Below are 26,842 nucleotides of genomic sequence, written 5' to 3' on the forward strand. Positions count from 1 at the left end.
ATGTAATTATAAGCTGTATATCATTATGCTTACAGTAATTTTATACACAAACACCCCTTACTGTTTAGCAGTAATTATGATATATTCATATCCATCAACTCATTTATCCTTATATAACACTACAAAGTAGTATTATACATTTTTTCTGATGAGCAAAGTGAAGCTCAAAGTTTTATTAACATCATCTAGATGATAAGTAGGGTATTTTGTTCCAGTATTGTATGTATTGTATATGTATGCATTATGAATATATATGCCTAAGGTATATTTCAAGCAAATTGCATTTAACTTGTATTTAGATTTCTGCTCTTTTTAATTAATGAAATCATTCTCATATTTTAAAACTATTTTAAAACATGTTTACAATAGCTGCATCGTACTTAGCATATATACATGCACCACAGTTTATTAGTCCAGCAGTGCTAAATATTTTGCAAATCTCCAATATTTTGCATTTATGTATAACACTCTCACAAATATTGGTTTATTATGCTTTTGGCAAATTCTCTAATTAAAAGAGAATTACTAATTTAAGATTCTTGATGCATATTGATGAATTAATTTTGAGAGTAGTTACAGCATTAGTAGTATTAAATATGTCAGATTTATAAAAATAGGAGACAAGTGACAATGTTTCTCAAAGGAACTGGGACATATTTCACCATCCTTTTTTTATTATAAATTTATTGATTTTTTAAATTTTTGTCTGCGTTGGGTCTTGGTTGCTTCACACGGGCTTTCTCTAGTTGTGGCGAGCGGGGGCTACTTTTTGTTGCGGTGCGTGGGCTTCTCATTGTGGTGGCTTCTCTTGTTGTGGGGCACAAGCTCTAGGCCCGTGGACTTCAGTAGTTGTGGCACATGGGCTCAGTAGTTGTGGCTCACGAGCTCTAGAGCACAAGCTCAGTAGCTGTGGTGCTCAGTAGTGGTAGCGCTCAGTGGTTGTGGCGCACGGGCTTAGTTGCTCCGCGTCATGTGGGATCTTCCCAGACCAGGGCTCGACCCATGTCCCCCTGCAATGGCAGGCAGATTCTTAACCACTGCACCACCAGGGAAGCCCTCACCATCCTTTCTTGAAGAACTAAGTCAATTAACTTCCACATGCCTTGAATTTCACAATTTTAGGATAGGGATAGCAATATAGAGTCAATGGGAAAATGTCCCTGAAAAAAATTTTTATTTAAATATTGATGTTATTAAATCTTCACTGAATGCAAGAGTAAATGGGAAGCACACAGAATTCCTTCGAAGAAAGGCAATATGTGAAATAGGAAGAACATTAAATATTTCCCGTAACAAACAATGATGTAAATGCACAATGTGTCATGGAACTGATCCCTGTTGGATTTCTTTCTATTTTTTATCTTTCAAGATTCAGTATTTCAGAGGTTTCAAAGGAACACAGTATTACAGCTCAAGAGCCACCTGCCACTATGATCTTAGCAGCATATTACCCTGGCCTCAGGGATCTTCATTATATGTGGCCATTATTGAATTGTTTCAGCTTGTTTTTTCTCTATGTATTTTTCTAAAAAATAATACATTCACACGGTTAAAATCAACAACACTCTGCTTTGCCTACTCTATCTTATTTAGCTGTCTCTTCTGATGGTTATCAATATATGTTTGAATGTCTTGAATATGATTATTTTTGTTTTGTCAGTTTTAGACATTATCCATTGAACAGAATATGTTAACAACCTTAACAATTTTGTTCTTTAACTATTTAAAAGATACTATATTTCTTTGCTAAAAATTGAAAATATACAGTATTTACATTATTATAAAAATTTTTAAAGATTTTTTTGATGTGAACCATTTTTTTTTAAAGTCTTTCTTGGGGCTTCCCTGGTGGCGCAGTGGTTGAGAGTCCACCTGCCGATGCAGGGGACACGGGTTCATGCCCCGGTCCGGGAAGATCCCACATGCCGCGGAGTGGCTGGGCCCGTCAGCCATGGCCGCTGAGCTTGCGCGTCCGGAGCCTGTGCTCCACAACAGGAGAGGCCACAACAGTGAGAGGCCCGTGTACCGCAAAAAAAAAAAAGTCTTTCTTGAATTTGTTACAATATTGCTTCTGTTTTCTGTTTTTGGCTTTTTTTGGCTGCTTAGCTCCCAGGGATTGAATCCATACCCCCTGCATTAGAAGACGAAGTCTTAACCACTGGACCACCAGGGAAGTCCCACATTATTATAATTTTTTTAAAGATAATTTGTGGCAGAGACAAAAAATATAATTATATTCATTTTCTTGTGTAGTTTTTTTTTCTTTGTTTTTCCTCATGTTTCTATTTGGTTTCCATTATCTTGCAGTACTTGTTTTTATTATAGTCCAGTTGTTGCTAAACTCTTTATAATATCATGCATTCTGTCAGTCCCGTTTTTCCTGGAGTTCACTCTTATTGAACTCTCAGTTTTACTTCACCAGAAGTATTCATTTCTCTAAGTCAGCTGCATCCTCGTACTTCTCTTTACAGATTTCCTGGGCTGGGTCCTGTATCGCACATTTTCCACTACTTTCCTTTGTTCCCTTGTTTTCCTGAAGAATACCTTCATATGTGTTCCTTAGAAAAATCATAAGGAGAATTTTGCTAGGTCCTTGAATATCTAAAAATGTCTTCCTTCTATACTTATTCATTGATGGTTTCAATTGATGGCTATTTGGGTTCAAAATGCTACGTGAAAAGCAATTTCACATGGTATTTGAAGTATACCTTTTAACATATAGTCTCCCTGTTGAGAAGTCTGATGTTATTTTGCCTTTATGTCTTTGATATTTTATTCTTCTATGTGTTCTTTGTTCTTTCTTTCTGGAACCCTTAATTTTGATCTGCCTAGGTATATCCTTTATTTCTTTAATTTTTTCTCTTATTTTTCTTTCTCTGCTTTTTCTACTCTATGGGAGAGTTCTTCAATTTTATGTTCCAATACTTCTATTAAACCTTTGTAGGAAATGATATTTGTCATTTTCAAGAACATTTGTTTCTTCCTTGGTTGTTTCTTCTTATAGGATTCTAAGTGTGTTCATTTTTTACACATTTTCCCCAAATTATCTGAGGATACTAACTATATATAATTTTGAAATTTCTGCTACTTTCTGAATTATGTTTATCTGATGTCAGTTTCACCATTTTTCAAAGTCTTGGTCTTTAATATTATTAGGATTATTTTGAATGATTACATTAGCAGACTATGGTAAATTAATTGGTTAGAAGCAAGAGAATAAGGTACAAAACAATACAGTTATATAGCCAAGAGGTGATATAGTTTGGAGAAGGGGCCAGCCATCTCTTGAAACACCTAGAACAAATCAGTGTAAATAATATGTGTTGGCAAAATATTTTAAATAAACACTTACCTCCTTTCTCTATATTTGTCTACACTCATACTCTCTCATACATGTTTTCTCCTTTGACCTTGAATACTCTGTATTTTCTCCATTAAACTCCTTTCCAGAAACTATTATTTCCCTCAGGTATTTTGTTAGACAAATCTTTGTTCTTCTCCAACTCTTCTGAATAGAGTCAAGAAACAAACAAACAAACAAACATGGGTTTCAGGATCACAGACCAACTTCCAGCCTATGGCAGGTAGAGGCTGCATAGAGTCCTGTTGAAATGGCTCTAACTACTGCTCAGAGATAGAAGTAACACTCACTATTAGGGATGAAGGTTTGATGCATAAGGACTCAATATAACCACATCCCTCCAAAATGGACAAGAGAGGGAGGCTACAGCACTAAAAAAAAAAAAAAAGAAAAAAGAAAAATAATCCCTGAGATATGGAATGAGGGGAAAGAGCCCAAGTGTCTTAAGATTCTTGTGTCCTAAGTATAGAGGAGAGATCAACTTTTGGTTCACAATTTGATTCCCAGAAGTCTTCTGACTATTACCTGGTGTTTTTTAGAGCAGAATAGAAAACAATGGGCAGCTAAAATTTCACCTATACCCTACCCCTGGCTGAAAGCATCCTAGTTTGTCTAATGTCAGTTCTTAGAATTTCTTTCTTTTGAAAGTCTAACTAATGGAATGGCTTCCTTGGAATTTTTTTTGGCCTGTTGATTTCAGTGCTAGTGGGATCTCAACGTCACTCAATTCATTTATTTCCAAAGAAGAAATTCTATATATTGCACAGGAATCATTTTTTTCTTTAGCAAAATCCCATTCAGAATTATGAACAATACAGATTAAACTTTTCTTTCTCCTTTTCTACCTCTGCTCTCCAAGTATCAGGTATATATCCCCACCGGGCTGATTAATTTAGAACCAATAAAGTCTGGGAGTATATTCCTGACTGCACCTTTTTTCTACTTTTGTCCCCTTTATCTAAATTGCAATTTAACTTTCCAGTGTCCTTTAGTCTAGTTTTCTTTGTGCTATTAAGTTACTCTTGTAAACATGACCATGCTAATATGACAGCCGGTTACTGGATTTCATCTTTCAGGTGACCTATAAGTCTTCACCTGTATAAAATCCACATGACTTCAGTAGTCAGAGTATGATGTACCATGGTGATATTTCAGCAACACACATGCCAAACCTTATTCTATAGCGAGAGGCTTATTTCACCTCTATTACAACAAATGAGGCTCACAAAACGAATGAAGAAGTGGTATAGAATTCATTGCCCGCTCAACTCCATTCTTCATGAAACTGTAGGGGCTTTTTTACTTCTTTGCTCTCTCATAAATTATAGAACTGCCTCATCTTCCCTTTCCATTCTCTGTCACTAGGTAGAGGAGCTGATAAGACTTGATCAATGAGATACAATCTCAATATGTTTATTGGTGTAAAGGCTTGATAATTATTGAGGAACTCTAAACTAGATGTGGTAAACTGCTAGTCAAAGAGCATAACTGGACCACCGCTGTGCTTGGCTTGGTACAGCAAATGTTTAAAAATTTGGATGTTTACCAATAAATTCTGGATTTCTGGCCTCCATGAAGAAAACTAAGCTCTGGCAATCCTGAGCTCCCGTTGTCTCTTGGTGACACTCTTTGAAGCTAGGTGGCCATTGCGCCCTGTAGTTGCAAGTGTCCTCATTTCCACCAGTCCAACCCACTCCTGTTTCTTGAGCCCTCCTCCTCTTATCCACTGAAGGCCAAGCTCAAGGAGACATTTGAGTTTAAGACAGAATTCTGCTTTTTGCAAATTAGAGCATTTACAAGAGGATGCATTGTAGAATTCATTAGCGTTTACACCCTTTAATAAAAACTTAACGTAAGCTGTTTAGAAAAATTCATAGGAAATTTATTTAGATACATTTATAGGAAATTTGTGATTTTGGTTTTTATAATATTTTTGCTCTTTTTTTTTCTTAGAATATATTCTTTTTTTAATTTATTACATGAGTAACGATGCACTACTTTGGACTGACTTCTCGTTGACTACTTCTGAAAAGAAATTTTGGTTCGGATAAAAAAAATTTAACTAGATACATTTTCCTATTATAAATATGCATTTGCCACCTGTCAGCCAAATAGACTCAAAACTGCTTATTAGCAAAGTTGAGTGAATAAATGGATAAAATGTATAAGTAAATGAACTTCTACACTTTAGGATGTCTACATTGTGTGGAAGGATTTTCCTTAAAAACGTGCCAACTTTTTTTCAACTTGGATCCCATCTTATTATCCTAGCTGTAATTAGAAATCTTGTGAAATTAAGAACCATTCAATTCAATGAGTTTTCAGCATCGGAAATTTGCCCAGAGGCACCCAGCCGATTGGTCTTCCCAGAATTGGTTTTTCATAGACTTCTCCCTCCTCTCCTCCTGTTCACTCTAAAAGGGAGTGTCTCTTCCACTTAGCTAATTAATTACACCTGCCAACAAGCAGATGGTTCTGTAGGCTTTGAAGCAGGGAAATAGCTAGGTGCACATCAGCTAGCTTAAGCTTCCTTCAGTTGCAATTTGGATTATAACTCTTGAAGCTCCAGAGAAAAGAAAATATTAAATGATTACAAAGGGAACAACATTTAATTTTTTTTTTATTTCAAAAATGTATTTTAATTATAAAGGTAATATTCTTTTTTTTATTTCTGATCTCAGTACAAACACACTTTTAAAATAATTATGTTTAGCATCTAGTTTGGAGCAATATTTGCCAGATGTTGCCATCTAATTGTTCTAAGCTCTAAAGTAAAATGAGAATAGGGGACCAGGGCCGCTTAGAAAACTGTTAGGAACAGTTCTCAAAATATGATAGCTTTTGAGTAAATAATACGTTTGTGTTGTTGTTTAATTATAAGGAAAAATGTATATGTAACAATGGTAAAAGCAGAACTGAAGGCACTAGTGGTACTCCTGCTAACATTCCCAATGGTAGTCCAGATTTTTATGCTGATCAAGTTGGTCTTCCTTTTTTTTGTCTTTCTTTTTCCCCTTGTATCCGAGGCTAGGTAGCTTAAAATAGAGATTATCACAGGAGATTAATTTTCTATGTAATTCTACGTTATATGTGAGAAAATTTTAGTGAAGGACTTTAATTTCAAAGACTTCATTATTTTCCAAATATAAACATATCCTTTTGTTAGAGGTAGAATAAAAATTCATCTACTATAATATATCATATTCTTATCTTTTTTCTCAGTACATTTATGAAATTAATGTAAATAATATTAATAAAATGTCCCAAACTCCCAAGTAAAATCACCTCCGTCCTTTTCCACTCTTAAAATTAAAAATGTTACCTGATAGACATAGCTAAAGATGAATATATTAAATCATATCGAAGAAAGGAGGATAATTTTTTTTTTTTGCGGTATGCGCGCCTCTCACTGTTGTGGCCTCTCCCGTTGCGGAGCACAGGCTCCGGACGCGCAGGTACAGCGGCCATGGCTGATGGGCCCAGCAGCTCCGCGGCATGTGGGATCTTCCCAGACCGGGGCACGAACCTGTGTCCCCTACATCGGCAGGCGGAGTCCCAACCACTGCACCACCAGGGAAGCCCAGGAGGATAATTTTTAAAAATTTATGCCCCAAGAAAATATTTTGGTCATCTTATAATATCGAGTGGTGTACAATTCAACACTGTTACCTGCAAAGACGATACCTTGATAAATCTACATTTTACCATGTTTTAATTTTGAATTCCTTTTCATTTCATCATGTGAGCTTTACCTCACTTGCCATTAAAATGATTAGGATTTAAACTTAATGTTAAAATAAATTTTCATTGATTTGATTGCATTCATTTGAATACTTTGCTCTTTTGCTCTCTTTGTATTAATTGCTCAACAAAAATTAATAGGAAAAAACATTATATGGAAAATGCAGATTTGTTTAGGAGAACCAGATGCCCTACACATTTAAACTACAAAGCACATAGAGGCAGATTCTACTCTGGCTGTGATTTTGGATAAGGTAATTAAAAATAATTTTACCCTATTCATTAAAGTGGAGCTTCCAAAAACTAAGCACAGGTAGAGTTCCCACAGTACTTGAACATAATAAAATTGCCTTTCTTTTCTTTAGTTCAGTCTTTTTATTGAATTGAAGGGCTTTCCCTTAAGTAGGCTGAATTCTTGAAGTTTTATTGTGCTGCATTTTCCTATTGTCTACTTTCAACAGAGGCAAAAGGAAAGCACCTCCAATGATGAGGTTGGGATGTAGTCCAAACATCTAACAGAGCCAGGATGTTTTTTTTAAATACACAGTTTTTCATGCAGAAAAGATAACTTAAAAGCATAATTTTACCTTTCAACTCATTAAAGTATTTTCAAAAAGACTTTAGGGAAATTACTGTGACTTCTTAATTATACTTAGAAGTAGATTACGTAAGCTAGAGTTGTGCTCCATAGCTACTTAAACTTTTTTTTCCTTTAAATTTCTCAGTCTTTTCTTCCTATTATGGAGGGAGTATAGAATAAAAAGTTTAAAAGCAGGATCCCAACTCAGCAGTTAGAATGAGTTGGAATCATATTTCTCTAGAACACTTACCAGTTACTTACCTCTCTAAACTTGTTTTCTCATCTGTAAAATTAGACTAGTAATTATTAACTCAGAGGACTTCTGTAAGAGATACAGAGATACATTGAGAGATACATTGGATTATAAATATATTCAAACAATGGCAGTATTACCAAGAGGTATTAGAGTGAGATGATTAACAGCAGGCTTTGGAACCTGATAGGCCCTTGAATCCTAGTTTAATCCCTGTCTGTGTGTGAGGCATTTGGCACCTTGCTTTATTATTCTGTGTCTCCTTTGTTATGGCTTTGGGGTATAGGAATCCCACCCAAAAAAAGAAAATTGTGAATTTAGCATCTTAAGTAATTTTGTGAGTTTCTAGAACCTATAATATGCTCCTAAAAGGGCATCTGAAACTTATGTAATTTGAAAATAATTGTTAAAAATGAGCAAATGCAAACCCGCATATTCTAACTTGGCCTAATAATCCTGCCCCGGTTTAACTCTCTGAAAAGTGTATTTACAAGAGGTAGCAGAGATAATTATCAAGCAGGATAGAAGAAATCAGTTTACCAGAGAACTTTTCTTATCTTCTCCTTAATAGTAATAATAGCAATAATAATAATAATAATACATCAATTGAATGCTTGCCACATAACAGACACTGTGGTGAGCATTTACATGTATTGACTCATTTTCTCCTTACAATTTCCCTGTGAGGGAGGTAATATTAATATCCATATCCTCATTTTATAGATAAGGGCACTGAGACTTGGGGAGGATAACTAATGTTATCTCACAGGTGATCTATGGGGGTGTCATGGTTACCCAGTCTGACCCCATAGCCTGTGCAGATATTTACATCCCAGTAGTTTTTCCTTCTTGAATGTCAGCTTCTCAAGTTGACTGAACCATCTGACATTGTTAGGCATCTTGGCACTTGGGTCATTTCTTCATGTCCATCCTCAAAGAGCAGCCAGATACCCCAGATAATTTTTAAATCATGTTTATTAACCCTGAAAAAATGGAAGCATCCTAAGATAAAAGTGTATCTTAATTTAGAAGACATGACAATACAGGTTACAGAGCTATACCATTGAATAGTGGAGCCATCTGTTATGACATCAGATGTCACAATATGAAAATAATGTGAGTGGTGTTTCTAGGAGCCATAGGATATAATGATTGATTAAAAATGACGGAAGTTTCTGAAGAAATTTTAATGAACATTTTTTCTTCAAATATTTTAAATATGTAGCTTTAATTCTTAAAATCTCTGAGCAAATATAATATTTGATTATATCTTTTCTTCATTCAAGAGTAAAGAACTTTCTTGCCCTATATCAACTAGCAGTTTTATTACAGCAATACTTGTTACACAGCTAGGTTTTAATATACAATTTATTAGTTATTTTTTTTAAACCTTTAATAAATTTAATCAAAAGTTTAGAGCAATCCCACCTCCCTGACCAACCCAGAGCTACACAGATATGTTTAATAATGCTCTGCGTTTCCTAATGAATCCATTCTGCTTCAGCAAAAATGCCCAACTCTTGAAATGGAAGAGGACAGCTCAGTTTACTTGTCCCTGTCCTTTGGATTTTACCCTGATTTCTATGAAGCACAGTGGTGGTGGCAGCCGAGATGAAGGTCACCTGGAAATTACCAGCAGAGACTTGGTGACCTGTGAACTATGTACCAACCTGAACTGAACAGAAGGAAATCTACCAGTTCCAAGCACTGTCATGGAATATAATTACAGAGATGACAAGAAATGACTCAAAGGATTAACCCAACTAGATATTCAGGATTACTCATTATAGGGGAAATAGTGAGTTACAGAATTTATGATCTTGTCCTCAGGAACAGTTTATCTTATGAAATACAGATAACCCCAATTTTTATTAGTCAACTTTGGAAGTACATTTAAAAATATTTTAGCTTAATATATCTAGCTCTAAAATTATTATGCCAAGCACCAAACTTAACTTATGAAAATTTTGTATGATTCTCAGAAGTTTTTATTTGGTCTTCTTTCCTCCCAAAAGATCCAATACTTTATTCAATGTGCACATATGTTTAAATACTTTGAACAAAGGAGGCTCCTGAACTACATTCAAAACATATTTTGAAATAGCTACCATTTTGTGAGGACCTAGTATGTACCAGGTGCTTTATATACATAATTGTCATTCTCAGTATAAACCAACAAATTAAATATTATTATTCCTATTTTCTAGATAATAGAATAGAAACTTTAACTTGCCTGAAATCACACAGGTAAAAATAGCAAAGATATGCTTAAAAAATATGAACTAATCTACAAACAAATTGTGTCATATTCATATATAGGAATAGGACACAATAAAAATGAACAAATTACTAACAGGCAACAGCATAAATAACTGTCAAAAATACTATTTTAAGTAAAAGAAGGCACGAGAAAAGAATACATACTGTGTTATTCCATTTATATAAACTTATATACTGGCAAAACTAATCTGTGATGATAGAATAGTGCATTTGGGAACACATTATTAGGAAGGAACAAGGAGGAATTTCTGGAGTGATAGTGATATTCTGTGTCTTTGTCTGGGTGGTGGCAGCATGGGGACAGAGGCACAAACACCATATACATGTATATTTAAAAAACATAGAGTTTAAGGTTTGTGCATTTTCCTGCATGTAAGGTATAGTAATTTAAAACTTTATACAAACCAATCTAACTCCAAAGCTATTTCTCTTTCTATTTTGCCATGATATCTGATATTTCAGGTTTTGAAATCTGTGCTTTACAAAATGATGACTACTCATATTCAATCATTCTTTTTCTAATTGTCTCCAGATTAAAACTCTACTTAAAAGAAGTCAACATAGACCTACTTGTGGGTTTTATAAATGTTCTAGAATCTGCTTCTTTGCACTCTTATTTTATGACTTCTTTATTTTGTAAAATTTTGTCTTTATTTATTATCTTCAGCATTACTTTAACATCTAGACATTTTAGCAGAGACACCCAGGCCCCCAAACCATGTATTTGTTATTTTTAAATAGCCTCTTAAAAATCGTATTATAATCATTTTACAAGATTAAATCATTCTGCTTTCTCTTGCTTTATTTTTTTTTTTGCAAGTCTTAGCTTGCCAGCAACAAACACATACAGCAATATTATTTGTTACTGTCATCAAGAGAAATAATACTTTTCTGAAATACTCTAAAGAAGTAGTGAAGAAGTCACACATTGTGAGAAGAGTTATTAAAACTATATAAACTAATATCGTAGGTGAGATATTTGAAAGTGACCTTGTAGTTTATCCCAGGCTTATTGTATTAAAGCCTGTAAGTAAAAGGGACAAATCATTTCTGGGCAGTAATATGACTTTCCCCCTTATTGGTAATGAAAACATTGAACTCTATGGATTTGTTCTACTGAAGCAATTACATTTTCTGGAAAGTTGGAGCAGTTTTAAGAGGATTGTTGTCTGTAATGAAGGCTTTCTGGTGGATAGGGGAATAAAAATATTTGATCTTTATGTAAAGGAGTGTTCTATTTTAATAACAAGAAAATAGTGAATTTTTCATCCTTTTTTATATACTTTTGATTGTGTTCATCTCTTTTATCAGAGAGATATTCACTTAATGTGAATTTTTTCATCCAACTTCTAGAAGCCATACTTTGCTCTTTATTTTTATAATTATTGATATAGTTTTAATGTATTTTTCTAATATATTGTAAAATATCATTTTCAAAACATTGAGTCAGATTCCCTCCCCCAAAATTAAAAGTTAGGAGGGTAACATCTGGTACATTAATTACTCAATTGTTTCCTAATAACCTCAAATAGAGATCAGGTTTACCTCAGTGCTTTGTAAATGTTTCACACATAGGAAGATCCATTTTCAAGTAAATGGAAAGAAACCTCTTGACTTAAAAAATTACACTTCAAAAATAGTATGCAAGAGGCTAAACTCTTGGGAATATAAATCGGCAAATAGCACTTTGGAAAACGGTCACTGTGGTCCAGGAATTTCACTTCTACTTATGTCTACAGCATAAATGTGCACATATGGTCACTAAGGGCATATTCTAGGATGTTCCTAGCAGCACTATTTGTGATAGCCCAAATGGAAAATACCCAAATGCCCATCAGTATAATAGACAAAACATGCAATACCATACAACAATGAAAATGAACAATATGGGTGAATTTCACAAACGTAATGTTGAGCAAAAGGGAGTCAGACAAGAAGAATGCAGACACTATTATCCCATTTATGTATAAAGTACAAAACTATGTGAAAGCAATCTTGCTCAAAGCCAGGATAAAGGTTTCAATAGAGAGTGAAATATGAGGAAGGCTTCTGTCGTGCTGGAGTGTTCTATGTCTTGATTGAGTGCATAAGTGTGTTCAGTTTGCAAAAACACATTGCATATGATATATGCACATCTGTGTATGTATATTGTACTTCAATACAAATTTTGCAAAAAATCTTTATGCCTGTTCAATTCACAAGATTTATGTTTTATAAGTATATATAAGATGCCAAGAGATTTCTTTTGAGTCAGTATGGCAGAGACTGCTTGTTGTCTCCCAATTCCATTACATCTGTCTAAGTTTTAAATAGTATATAAAGTTTAGCTAGTCATATAACACTCAGTACAAAGACTGTGATTCCCTGCCTTTCGTGCCCAGCTGTGGCTCCATGACTGAATTCAGACCAATGAGACATAGATATTGTATAATTGTCTTGTGGCTGTTTACAGGGACCCTCTTTAAGAGACAACATAATCAGTGAACAGCTATTTGAGTAATTACTAAATATAAAGTGTAATATAATCAACAACTGTGTGACAGATCGTATGATTACAATATTCCCATTATAGAGTTGAACAAACTGAGTCTCATAAATGTATACAAGGTCACACATCTAGCAAGTGAAAAACTAGATTTTGAACTTAGTTTTACCCAGTTAACTACATTTAATATTATTGCTTTCATACTCAAAGTCCTAATACAGAAATATTAATCTATCTCTCTACCCACCCGCCTACCTATAGTATAGCTATCTACATGTCTATCTTTCTTTCTATCTTTCTATATATCTAGCTATATACAATATATTATGACTTTAATATGTAAGATGGATTCGTGGAGATGGTAGGTTAGAAGCAAAACGTTGAATCTGGTATGAGATAATAGAACCTAAATTAATAAGGAGCAGGGAATATAAAAAAGAATGGGGTAAATGAAAACAAACATTATGAGGATTTTATTTAGGGTGTCGTGACTGACTAAATATTGAGCTGTAAGTGTTAATTACAAATCTCAAGTTTTGAGTCTAATTGACTTTTACAACATGTTATTTTGGTTGTACTGGAAATAAGGAAATACTGGGGGAGTACAAGTTTGGGAGAAATTATTAGAAGAAAATTATCAAACATGTTGACAAACACATAGAATTATATAATAAGGTAAGAGAACAATTTGAGAAGGAAATTCTGTATTTGTAATTTAAAGCCAGTTACAAGACAAAATTTATTTTTAAATTTTTCCAGAGAATATGAATGTTTAAGTGGATTACTACTTTCCTAATGGATAGAAAGAATTGATACATTAAGATCACACAAATTGTATTCAATATTTTATGTGGTTTATAATGTAAACATCATCTAGTGCATAAGGAGAAGATATCACTATTATGTTATTAATTAAGCAACTAAGAACTTTTTACAAACGTTAGTCATGTTCTGAAGATGTCAGTATCATTATAATCATCAAAACCATTTGAATTTCTACTATGTGCTTGACACTTTCTTTGCTACCAGGGCTGCAGAAAGATGTATGTCATGGTTCTTATCCTCTAGAGACCTACATTATGATAGGGGAGACAATATACAAAAGAATAAAGAAGATAAGGTGGCATTTGTTCTGTTAGATGAATGGTTCAGATAATCAATGTTATAAAAGTTAGAGGCAATTCTCCTCTGAAAACTAGATGGTCATAGTAGACTTCTCAGCAGAGCTAGGACTCAAGCTACAAAATATTGAAAGCTTAGAATTGTTTTGGATCCTGAAGTATTAGTACATTGGAACATTATGGGGAGAATTACTAAGCTCCATTCAACTGAAATCAAGATATTTTTGCCACTATTTTCTATCTTAAGCTAACTTTCAGTCAATGAATCTAATAATTTCTTCTTGAAATTGCCTTGCTCTGTTTGAAAAACTGTCCACTGTTATTTCCTAACATTCGGTATCCAGTATCCGCAACCATGAGATTTTGACTCTGATCATCGAGCTGAAATACAGAAGGTTACATCACTCATTTACATTATCACCCTCTCCCCACTCCCAATACAAATGTGACATTTCAATTTTGCACACTTCAACTCTCCTTAAATCATCTGTATAAAAACTTCAAAGCTTGATTGATGATGAATGAGCCATTGTCTCCTCAAGCACCCGGTTCTCATTAGCCTTTAGAGTCTCAGCTTATTAATAATGAACCTTGAGGGCTGACCCAGTGGGGTAGCAGCAATTCATTGTGCTCCCAGCTGAAAGGTCTGGGTTTGGGAAAGATACAGGAATCTCTGGCCCAAGTCCATTCCAGAGATGATGTATTAAGTATCACAGGTGGATGATGTGAGCTGTATTACTTTTGTATCATTATCTGCCAACAGACTTTCATGGCTTAAGGTGATGACAGTGAGAAAGATACATTGCTTTATGTCTGAGAAAATCCAGTAACTGCTTCCTGCAGCTTCATCTTGAAAATGGGCTTTTGCCACTTTGGACTTTGACTTCTTGATTGTGACCTTTGGCTTGGATAAGCAATAGAATTCTGATGTATGCATTATTCAGACGTTCCCAATTAGACAAGTGCAATATTTCTAATCTTTATTTACTTTTATTATCATTTTAATTCTAAGGTTGACCTGTAAATGCACCCATGCAAAACAAGACATTTAAATACGCAGTCAGGGGTCGAGGTTAAGTATTTCATCCTTGCTTATTAGATATTTCTTATATCATTGTGCTTGTTAGCTTTGTGAATAGAGGTAAAAAGTTTACTATTGATACTGATCACATAAACTAAAGTGAAATATGGCTAACTGCATTTAAAATTATAATCTTTATTTTGTAAAAAGAGAAAGACATTCAGTCTTATTTATGAATTGTTCTTGGGAGTCAAAGCAATTTTGTTGACTCCTTAAACCTAGTAAGAAGGTCATATTAATCTGTATTTTCAGCAGGGATGCTACATTACAATCAGGCTATTTCTTACAGGGCAGGGGCAAAAAACAGCCAAGATTTAGTATTTTATCACATTTTTTTTTGCGAGAATATATTTGCAAAATGTCAATGATTCTCTTAATGGTAACTCATCCCCCCAATTCACTATAATAGCTAGCATTTGAAAAGAAATGAAAAGCACAAAATAACTATTTATATAGCACAAACATTTCCTTCTTTATTAGACTCATACAAGTGAGAATCGAGGGAAGAAATGGTTAAATGTACAAACTTTGTGGATTGGATCTCTGAGACACAAGTACTTTACACCTTCTTTAAAATGTCATGTTGACACTTTACAGCTTTCTAAAAAGTAATTTAAGGAACAATGTGAGGTAGATTTATGGTTCAACATAAAAACACTCATTTAGACTTTTGTGTAGCACATGCTAGGTAATTGGTACAGGTTTGGGGGAATTTTATTTGTCTGGGATAGCTCATAATCATCATTATTCACCTGATAAATGATAACTGAATTTGGTACACAAAATAGGTTTAGGGATATAAATGAATATATCTAAATGTACCTTATAAATATTTAATGTACTGCCTGCAGTAATTTTGCACATTATCAATTATCAGCATTTTATGTAATAAAAACTATTTCTCTTTCAACTTATAAAAACTCTAACCTCAAAATTATATATGTATTTCATTTTTTTATACTCCGGATATTATATTTTCTTTTATGAAGCAAACATTTATTGTGTATCTGGCTTGTGCCTTTCATGATAGACACTGGGGATACAGTTTTGAACAAAACAAAGATGACCCCTGGCTTAATGAAATGTAGGACCAATAAAAATCAACTGTAGAGTGTTTATGGAAAAAAGATAACTTTCATTCTTACTTTGATTTTGTCAGAATATAATTTAAAATTAGGAACTATAACAAGTTAGTTGATCAATGTTGGTGACAAATATCAGGGTACAATTTTTTTCAGTTCAATTTAACAAATATTCATTGACTAAATATTGCTCCAAGTTTGATGATATAGATACAGCGCTGAAAAATAGCCCTTGCCTTCATGGAGTTTAGTCTAATTACTTCAGTTACAAATCATGTGCTGTATATGTTAAATTTAACACATTGGAGAGTAGTGTGGATTACAGTTTACTTACTCTGAATACAAAAAAAAAAGTCATGCTTTTTTTTTTCTCTTTTTTTACTTGACTTGCACGTATTAATCTAGTAGGAAGTGTTTGAGACACAAACATACTTAAGTATTTAGTGGAGTTTTTTAAGAAATGAAATTATACTTTTTTTCATAGAAAGTTGTATTTAATATATCTTATTATATTTAATGGTGGCATTTTTAAAGGAGACATAGTTTTGTGAACTTGCTGGAAATATTTTTATATAATATGATAAGAAAATTCATAACAGATTTTTTCTACCAATTATTTCAATGACCAAGAATCTATTTGTGTCTCTCTTTATTTACTGTGATATATTTCCTACAGGGAAAGAGAAATTCAATGTAATGAGATTACCTTGAACTTCTTAGTTATTCAACATTTTTTGAGTCCTTCCACACTTCCAAGCATCTTTGTTAGAATATCAATGAGGTCTGGGTCTCATTTGCCTATCTTCCTTAGAAATTGTCTTTTTGTCATGGTCTTAAAATATAATTATTAATCACTTTATTTCATGCTAATGGGATAGAAGCTCTTGGTGTAACAAAGGTGGTACCTTCTAATAAATCTTTAGTAAAACTGATAGAAACTAATCTGTTAGCAAAGGTAGATTTAAAGTACAGCCGGACACTTCTCTTGTATCATCCTGTATAAATATCTTACCAAGCTTTTCTCTTTCCAATCTTTGTCCCTTTTTCTAATGTAAACATATAATTTAAAAAAAGCCTTTATAGTCAGTGAAGGCAGACGCATTGGCTATCCCTTTTGTCCAGCAAATAATCTGTGTCTTTTAACAACTTTCTTGCAGGTCAATACCTTTCCCTAGAATTTGCTTAGTCCAGCAATAAATCTAACTGAATATTTCCCCACAGAAGCATATTAAATTAATATTTTAACACTGTATAAACTTATAAAATAATGTAAACCATATAAATGAATAAGTGCAGTTTTGACATTATTTTCTGACATGTTTAAGTAATCAGGTTGATCAAAAGAAAATGTAAGATGAAATGTACATAAAAACTTCTATAAATATCAATAAAATATACACTTTCTGATTGTGAGGTTATGACATTCAACTACAGATTATGGTCTAAGCCAAGCATAACAGAAAAAAAGACTATTTTCAGGGAAAATATACATATACATTATTAAATGCTAAAACTTTACAAATCCCCCTGATTCAGAATTGCTAGCAGATGCTGGGTTTTGAATTCAGAATAAAAGTCTCATCCAGATTGATCATGATTGTAGTCTTAATTTAAAATTTTAACATGTAAGATTATACTTGAATTATTATTGCCTCTTTTCTAAATCATTTTCCAAGTATAAGCCAAGCTCTTGAACAGAGTATTTCTAAGAAACAGATGTCAACATTGGTAACAGATTAATTTTTATCGAAGAACAGGATTTGATGAGATTATTATTCAGTATAATATAATCTGATTCTATTTAAATATTTTTAGATAGGAATTTGTAGATGGATACTGTGATCTGTCAGTATGAACTATTTGAATTAAAATGTAACTCCTGAAAAATATACTCTTTCTACAACGTTTGAGCTATTACCTTTTCTCTTCACATTTTTTTTTAAGAGAACTTTTCCAAATGTAGACTGAAAAATAACCTTCATTTCCTGGATAGCAGTCAAAATCTCCTTTCTTTGTCACTTAATGAAGAATTATTCCTAGAGCAGAAGAGCATCACCTAATGTCTCATGAGAAAGCTATTAGTATGAGATCGTCACATTTCTTAGATAGAGACTTAATGCCAAACATTAGTGTAGAAATCCATTTTCACAATCTTTATTACATCTTACATCTCCCCTCTGCTTTGATGAAGGTTGTATTTTTAGGTCATGAAAAGGAATGAACTGGGTTTTAGAAGTAGAAAGATTATCTAATTTCTTTTTGTTTCTTTTTTTTTTTTCCTCTCACTTGAGGAAATGGATCCAATAGTCAGTGAAAGGATTAATGATGCAAATGGGATTGATTTTAAATGTGGAAACCCCTGAAATGTCAAAATTAATCTGAAGGATTTCATATATGCAAAGTACTAAGGCATTTTATATGTGACCACCAATCTTACTTCCACAAATACCTTTTTTATGTGTTTTTTTTTTTTTTTTTTTCTGCGGTACGTGGGCCTCTCACTGTTGTGGCCTCTCCTGTTGTGGAGCACAGGCTCCGGACGTGCAGGCCCAGCGGCCATGGCTCACAGGCCCAGCCGCTCCGCGGCATGTGGCAAGTTCCCGGACTGGGGCACGAACCCGTGTCCGCTGCATCGGCAGGCGGACTCTCAACCACTGCGCCACCAGGGAAGCCCCCATTCATTCTTTTATGCCCCTTTTTGGTTTAAGGGGACTCTTAAAGGTTTAGCTTGGGATACTGCACAGGAGAGGTGATTTTCTTAAGGCCAGCACAAGAGATGGAGTTAGTTGCCTTCCCAATATCACGGACCTCTTCTTCCTCACTAACACCCCTGCACATTTGGCTTTTGTTTGAATAACAATATGTTCACCTACATACTTGCTCACTCAGCCTCTCTTGCAGTAGGAATGGCCATGGGATATTGTTCTGGCCATTATAATGCAGAAGTAATCCTTGGGGAAAGCATGTCTTTCCAAATCGAAAGTTGAAGCTTCACCAGGAGGAAGTCTCCTGCTTGCTCTTCTGTCTTTACCTTGCCTTGAATTCAAACAAACACCTTTAGATGCAGCAGCCATCTTATGCCTTGTATGAATAAAGCCAACATACATAGCAGGTTGTGGGTACTGCAGAACAGCTAAACTGATATCCACACTGCCTCCGATAGGTTTCTTATTATGTGAGAAAAATCATCCCTTATCTATACAAATTACTGTTAATTGGACTTTTGTTATTTGTATCTGGATGCTTTATGGACTGATATATGATTTCTTTTACCTTGTTCTTGTATTGGACAAGAAGAAAAAATGTGGTAGATATTGGGTAGGAAGATGCTATGTGTATTTCTCGCCAATTTCTTAAAATGATAAAAATAGTATTTTCAGAGGGACTATCTACCTTTTTTCTGGATAACCTAAAGGTATCTGAATGAGAATCTATGTATATGATCAGCCATTGTTCAGAGAGGACAAGTTATTGATTAAGGCTAGAGTAGTGAAATAGAGAAGCAAGTAAAACTTGGCTCTGATGCACATAATCCCACAATCTTGCCCTTATTCCAATGAACCAGAGCGTTTTTATGATATCTTGCTGTGTGTTGTTCTTAACGAATAATTGGCAATTCTGTTGACTACATTTGAGATGAACAAAGAACACTTTTGTGATTGAAGCATTAATTTTGTCTTCCACTTTGCGCTAGTTACTTACCTAACTGATTCCTGTCAATGTCACATTGACTGAAACAATATTTTTAAGGGAAATTTAACAATTTGTAGCAAAAGTCTTAAAAATATTCACAATCTGGCTTACAAATATTCACTATCTGTGAATGTTATTTATAGAAAGAATTTTAAAGAACTAATCAGAGATAAACAAGTTAAATTACCAATAAGAAGGGATTGGTTAAATAAGTACTGTTTAAGTTATACCCTGACATACTATATGCTCCTTGGAAATAACATAGAATAATATTTAATTACCATTGAATACTCACCAGTTAGTATTAACAAAACTAGCAGGTTATGAATATTATATGCAATATTATTCCAATTTCAGAGGAAATTAAAAAAGACTGATAGCATCTGTACAAAAAAGTGAAGAATGTTTCTCTCTGAGTGCTTGAATTATGAGTGGTTGTTTTTCTTTGTATTGTTCAATGTTTTCAAATTTCTGCAACCTATATGGCTCAGGAAAAAGATATTTTTAAAGATATCTTGGCTATTAACAAAGTAACTGTAATTTAACACTGAAAATAGCTTAACAGTAAATCATTTTTATTGACTACCTTTTATCATCAAAAAGTTTGACAACAAATCTATGTTTGTTTGTTTGTTTTAATACAGAAATCCTAAATGGTGGAGTCTATGTAGACCAGAACAAGTTTCTTTGTTATACAGACACAATTCATTGGCAAGATATTGTTCGGAATCCATGGCCTTCCAACCTGACTCTGGTGTCAACAAATGGTAGCTCAGGATGTAAGTAGCATTATCCTTTTTAATGTCTCAAAAGATTCTTCTACCTCTTGTTTTCACAAGAATGGCTTATGTTTATCATGTCATTAATAGTGTTTTGAATTTTGACTGCATCCATTGAAATGTTTAGTTATGTATGACAGGACTTTCTTTTTGCTTCTAATTAACTCTCTTTTTAGAATGATACTCCCCCTTTACAAATTCTCATTGTCTTAACCTGATCCCTTTTGCTAAATCTAAATTATTTTACCATATTTCTAATGTCTAAGCATGTGGCCCATTGTCCATAAACTTAAGGCTGGTGTGTAACTGCTACTTCAACTCTTTGTGACTCATATACCACTGAGAAAATGGTAGTAGAACAAAAATGTACTTTCCTATTCACTGAATTTTTTAGATAAGAAATAAAAACCAGTGAAAATTTTAGAATTCCTAAGCCTTCATTTATCCCTAAAACCTTCATGGTAGTACCTTATGACAATTCTAAACACTATAAATAGAATGGAGAAATATATATTTCATACAGAAGAAATATATATTACATTCTGGTTTTAGTCATTAGCCTAATAAACTAGCCAATTTCCCATTCTTAAAGTGTATAGTATTTCTACAACAGAGGATTTATTAGATTCAAACTGTTTAATATGATTAAATGATAAGCAAGTAATATTTGAACTCTCATTAAAGCTTTTGGAAATTATTCTGCTGGGAATCTGTTTCACTTTTATACAGCAGGCTATGTTGTCCCCACATTTATTATTACTGACATATGTATGAGAACAGAATCTTTATCAAGAATTACCCTGGGTTTTATATTTCTCATCTATTATTATATGTTTTCCATCTGAAATCATAACTATCTTCATACAGTCCAATGATTATTTGCAATAGTACTGATTGTGTTATAGTACTTTTGTAGGAAATCAAATTCCAAGGGACAATTATTAAACTTCTTGATGGTCCTAATAACAGAGAAATATGAATATACTTGACAAAACTGACAGCTGTGTTTCTAAGTGGCTAAAACTTTCTTTAAAAAGTAAAGTAACATAATTTGCTTGTCACCTTTAAGCAGAAATTTGTATGAGATATCATCTTTGTTCAACAGTGTTCAAGTTGCATACCTTGTAAAATTACATGTGAATGAGAAATTGAATCTGTCCACAGTAACAAAGCAAATGATGTGCTTCAGACATGGCTTCCATTTTTCAGTCTGCCCATACCGTAGTACACTTTATATGAGGGGGGAAAATCATAACGTTTGGATAAGAGGAAAGGCCTACTGACTTTCAGATTATTAGTTATTAGCCTATAATGCATGAATGAGATCAGGCAAGAATAAAGCCCAAGATAGAAGCCAAAGGGAATGTGTCCACCAGCCTTACAGGATGTGGAGCAGGAAAGATGTGAGGGATTTACTGCACTTTCACAGATGGTATCTCTTTGTGTTATTCTTTTGAGGGCAAATTTGGATGTTTGTGGCTATAATTAGGCACGAGTAGCTGTATTTTTTTTGCATGCAAATAATTGCAGGTACAAAAACTATAAATGCAGAGTAGAATCATAACAAATGATTCTTTACAGATTAACCATCAATTGCTTGTTGAAGTTTTATTCTTTACATATGAGTTTTATTTGCTGACACATTATATACAGTGCATGATACCGTATCTGATAATAATAAATTGGCTGGCCTTGAATATTGGTTTTCCATGGCTTTATCCTGAGTCATTTTCTTCACTTGCCTTCTCCCCATGGGTGATTACTGGCTGTTCTCATGGTTTAAAATTCAGCTTCCCCACTAAGTACCAGAACTACCCACCACCAACCAATCAAATCACCCAAGTTAAGACGTTGGTAGGCATCACTGAGTTCACCTTATCTTTGGTTCTTGACATTTATTTAATTGCTAAATCATGCTGAATTTGCCTATTTCTTCATTGTACATATTTTTTAATACCATTGCTCTAGTTCAAGACTTCGTCTGTTGCCTGAATTCTTGGAACAGTCTCTGAATTCTTAATATTTTTTGAGGCCATGACCCTTGTAGCAGTCTGGTGAACCCATAGCCCCCTTCTCATAATATTTAAAATAAATAAATAGGACAGCTGCTCCGCGGTACGTGGGATCCTCCCGGACCAGGGCTCGAACCCGTGTCCCCTGCATCGGCAGGCGGATTCTTAACCACTGCGCCACCAGGGAAGCCCCTGAGTCAGTTTCTTCACTTGCCTTCTCACCATGGGTGATTACTGGCTGTTCTCATGGTTTAAAATTCAGCTTCCCCACTAAGTACCAGAACTACCCACCACCAACCAATCAAATCACCCAAGTTAAGACGTTGGTAGGCATCACTGAGTTCACCTTATCTTTGGTTCTTGACATTTATTTAATTGCTAAATCATGCTGAATTTGCCTATTTCTTCATTGTACATATTTTTTAATACCATTGCTCTAGTTCAAGACTTCGTCTGTTGCCTGAATTCTTGGAACAGTCTCTGAATTCTTAATATTTTTTGAGGCCATGACCCTTGTAGCAGTCTGGTGAACCCATAGCCCCCTTCTCATAATATTTAAAATAAATAAATAGGCTCAAAATGAATATTTTATATCACCAATTAATATGTATAAAATCAATAAATTTATAAAATAAATTATAAAGGATTACAACAAAATAAATTAAATTGAAATACACCTATCAGCATACTTTATGTGATATAGTAATACACTTCTTTATTATTATATTACATAAAGTATTCTAACAGCGGGATTAATATGTAATACAGTTTGAAATAGTAATTGGCATAAATATTATTTTAAAAAGGGAAGTCACTTTAACAAATGGTGTTGGGAAAACTGGATAGCCACAGACACAAACATGAAGTTAGATTTTTATCTTATGCTACATATAAAATTAACTCAACATGGTTTAAAGACCTAAATGTGAGACCCAAAACTAATGTAACATTTCCCCCATCAAGTTCAAGAACCTCATAAATTCTATCCACAGCCCCTTTAGGGGCCCAAGAACCCTTGGTTAAGAGCCCCTGTGTTTAACTACTCTCCTTGCCTTCAGTCCTGACAACTCCACCTGACAAAATGCCAGCAAGAGCTGTATTTAATGGAAATCTAACCATGACCTTGTCTAAAAAAAACTGTCACTGCAACTGACTAATGTAGGGTCAAAACCAACAACTTGGAGTTTTCAGCAGATTCCTACTTATTTTCCCCCTCTATAGAATGAGTTCTTAAAATTTCTTTGTCTTCACTGCCCTTCCTCTTTTGTTTGCTGGGCAAATTTTATTCATACTTTAAGATACTCATCAGTTGTTATCTCTTCTAAGAAGTGTTCTCTTCTATAAGCGAGATTAGGTAACTTTTCCTGTGTAACCCGATAATAACCAGTGCTGAACCCTAGCATTGTCTCACTCTAAAATGAAAAGTCCTTGTGGACAATGTCCAATTCATCATCCTGTCCTCTGTTCTAGCACATGATAGATGGATAACAGATATATACTGAATAAATAGATAAATAAATGAAATAGATCAGGTCATAAATAGGAAAATCAGATGAATTCAAGTTATATTTTATTCCATCCATCACTTATATTTAAGAGAATGGATGTGAAGAATAAATTATAATCCACAGGCAGGTATTTTATCCATTTCAAGTCTATTTCAGGTAAAGATGGCAATACACATGTATATGCTTAATCTAATTTATACTTATATAATTATGTTACACTATTTCTATTAATTATATTTGTTCTATTTATATTTTATTATATTTATAATAATTATAAGATAAAATACGTGTCTACTTTTCCTTTAGTGTTTGGAGACACTGATTTGTTTAATAATTGTAAATATGTTCAAATCACATAATTTTGACAAAGAATGTAAGGATAATTCATTCTTAAGTGATATTTTGCAAAGTATTTCTTAACGTATGTTTTTGGGTTTTGGTACAATACTAATTTCTTTTTTTTTTTTTCACATCTTTATTGGAGTATAATTGCTTTAAAATGTTGTGTTAGTTTCTGCTGTATAACAAAGTGAATCAGCTATATGTATACATATATCCCCATATCCCCACCCCACCCCTCTAGGTGGTCACAAAGCACCGAGCTGATCTCCCTGAATCTAAAAAAAAAAAAAAAATTCTGATGAACCTAGGGGTGGGGCAGGAATAAGGACACAGATGTAGAGAATGGACTGAGTACTAATTCTTAAAGCAGAAAAGTGCAATGTTTTCAAGAGCAACCTGGCTTTTTATTGACATACTTTTTGGCTATAATTGAAACAATGAGGAAAAGGTTTGAAGTGTGTGGAAAAACAATTTTTAAATGATACTACTTATTTCAAAATATGTTATTTTGGAATAATTTTAACCAAATTGTATTTTTCAAAATATTTGAGATACTTCAGTCTAAACTTTAGCAGGATAAAGTAGAGATGAGTATCTTTTTTCTTGTACAGATCCCTAGCAAGACTTCTCTAACATTCTAACATCCTTGAATAGCTATGTCAATAGGGCCTATGCAACAAGCTGCCCTTCAGAGTGAAAAAAAATCATATAGTGAGTTATGTTTCACTTACCTGGAGCTCTATAATAACGCTCATCAACATGAGAATATCAAAATGAGAATATCAGAATGATGGAAATTACTTACCCTCTAATAATTAAGCAAATGGAAGTATATCAGAACCTGAACATGGAAAAATAGACAATGATATTTTCCAAGAAGAAGATGTATAGTTAAGAGAATGGATTTAGGAGGCTAACAGGCTTGTTTGAAATCTAACATTGCCTCTTACTAGTTATGTGACCTTGGGCAAGTCACTTATGCTCTCAGCACCTCCATTTCCACGACTATAAAAGGAGAGAGTCAAGAGCTGAGCTGAGCCACTAGATTTCATGGTGGTCAGTTAAGAAAAAGAACCAATAAGAAGGTAACACTCAAGCTTTTAATCACTTAAGGCAATAGTATAAGCAAGAAGCTGCAGTGGAAAAAGCACCAAGTCCTCCACCGTGCCATTTTTCACCATGGAACAGCTCCAGGAGAGAGTCAGATGAATCAGACTGATCAACACAAACACAGGAAATTGTCTCACTGCTGAGGGAGCCCCCAAGCAAAGGCTCCTGCCTGAAATTTTATGGATCTGGGGGCCAGAAGGGAGAGGGGAGGGAGGGAGAGGGGAAAGGGCTGAGAGTGGGAAAGTACTGAGTAATGAGCCAGAGTGGGTTCCCCCCACCCCTCTAAGGACATTTCAGCAAAGGCACCCAAGGCAGGCACTTGAGAAAGAGGCATCCTACTGGAAGCACCTGGGCTAGGAATGTCAACATGCTTAAAAGCATGGCTTGTCAGGGAGCCCTGAGTCCTCCTTGACTGCAGCTCCCTTCAGAGACCTCAGCACATTGACTGTGCACCACCTCTGCTGTAAGGAGGGCTGCTTTCCTCTGTGAGGGCTGCCAGGTAAAGCCTTCGTAGCTACCTATGGTGAGGCTTGAAAGATCACACATAGGTTCTTGGCTAAGAGCTTATATTATCAACTTCCTAGGGTTATTATGAATTATTATGAGGAAAAAATGAGTTAATATGAGTCAAAATTTGAGTGATTTCTTATAGTAAAGGAATAAAGTGTCTTCTGATTAAGATTTGTTTTTTTCATATGACTTGACCATATGTGGACAGAATTATTTTTATATGTGACAGTTACATTTTCATTATATATTAATTAGTTGATATTCTATTATGTTTCTGTTTCATGTGTGTTTTAGCATCCAGAAGATAATATTTCATAGCTTGATCTCACTGAGACACTGAAAGCTACAACTCAGATGCTGCAGATCCTAGTCTTTTTTTTTTTAGCTTACACCAGATGCACCTCTCATTCTCAATTGCTTTCTAAAACCAAATACCAGCTAATGACACAGTGGGAGTGTGGGGGAATTGGAAGATTCATAAAAGAGCATTAAGTTCACAAGCATAATCTGAAGACTAATCGTTTGTTTAAACCAGATGTCCCACCTGCATTAAAACCATTAGTAGGGCTTCCCTGGTGGCGCAGTGGTTGAGAGTCCGCCTGCCGATGCAAGGGACACAGGTTCGTGCCCCGGTCCGGGAAGATCCCACATGCCGCGCAGCGGCTGGGCCCGTGAGCCATGGCCGCTGAGCCTGCGCGTCCGGAGCCTGTGCTCCGCAACGGGAGAGGCCACAACAGTGAGAGGCCCGCGTACCGCAAAAAAAAAAAAAATTAGTAAAACTTAAAACTATATTTTCCTTTTAATGACTCTTACATATCTTAATAATTGTCTGCTCCTAACTAATACTGCATGTTGTGTCCTATCTAGATAATTTTGTTGAACTAGAAAATAATCGGATGTCAAA

At 34.3% G+C, this 26,842-nt stretch overlaps 1 protein-coding gene across 1 annotated transcript in view; it reads left to right on the forward strand.

Moving 5' to 3' along the window:
* The window catches only part of ERBB4 (erb-b2 receptor tyrosine kinase 4), a 1,100,940-nt gene that overhangs the window by 721,197 nt on the left and 352,901 nt on the right, over positions 1 to 26,842 (forward strand). The window contains exon 4 of the mRNA XM_024763203.1: positions 20,322 to 20,456. Within this exon, the coding sequence (XP_024618971.1) occupies positions 20,322 to 20,456 (135 nt within the window). The remainder of the gene's footprint in view (positions 1 to 20,321; positions 20,457 to 26,842) is intronic.

This window comes from Neophocaena asiaeorientalis, unplaced genomic scaffold, assembly GCF_003031525.2.
Source record: "Neophocaena asiaeorientalis asiaeorientalis breed wild unplaced genomic scaffold, Neophocaena_asiaeorientalis_V1.1 scaffold86, whole genome shotgun sequence".
Lineage (NCBI taxonomy): Eukaryota > Metazoa > Chordata > Mammalia > Artiodactyla > Phocoenidae > Neophocaena > Neophocaena asiaeorientalis.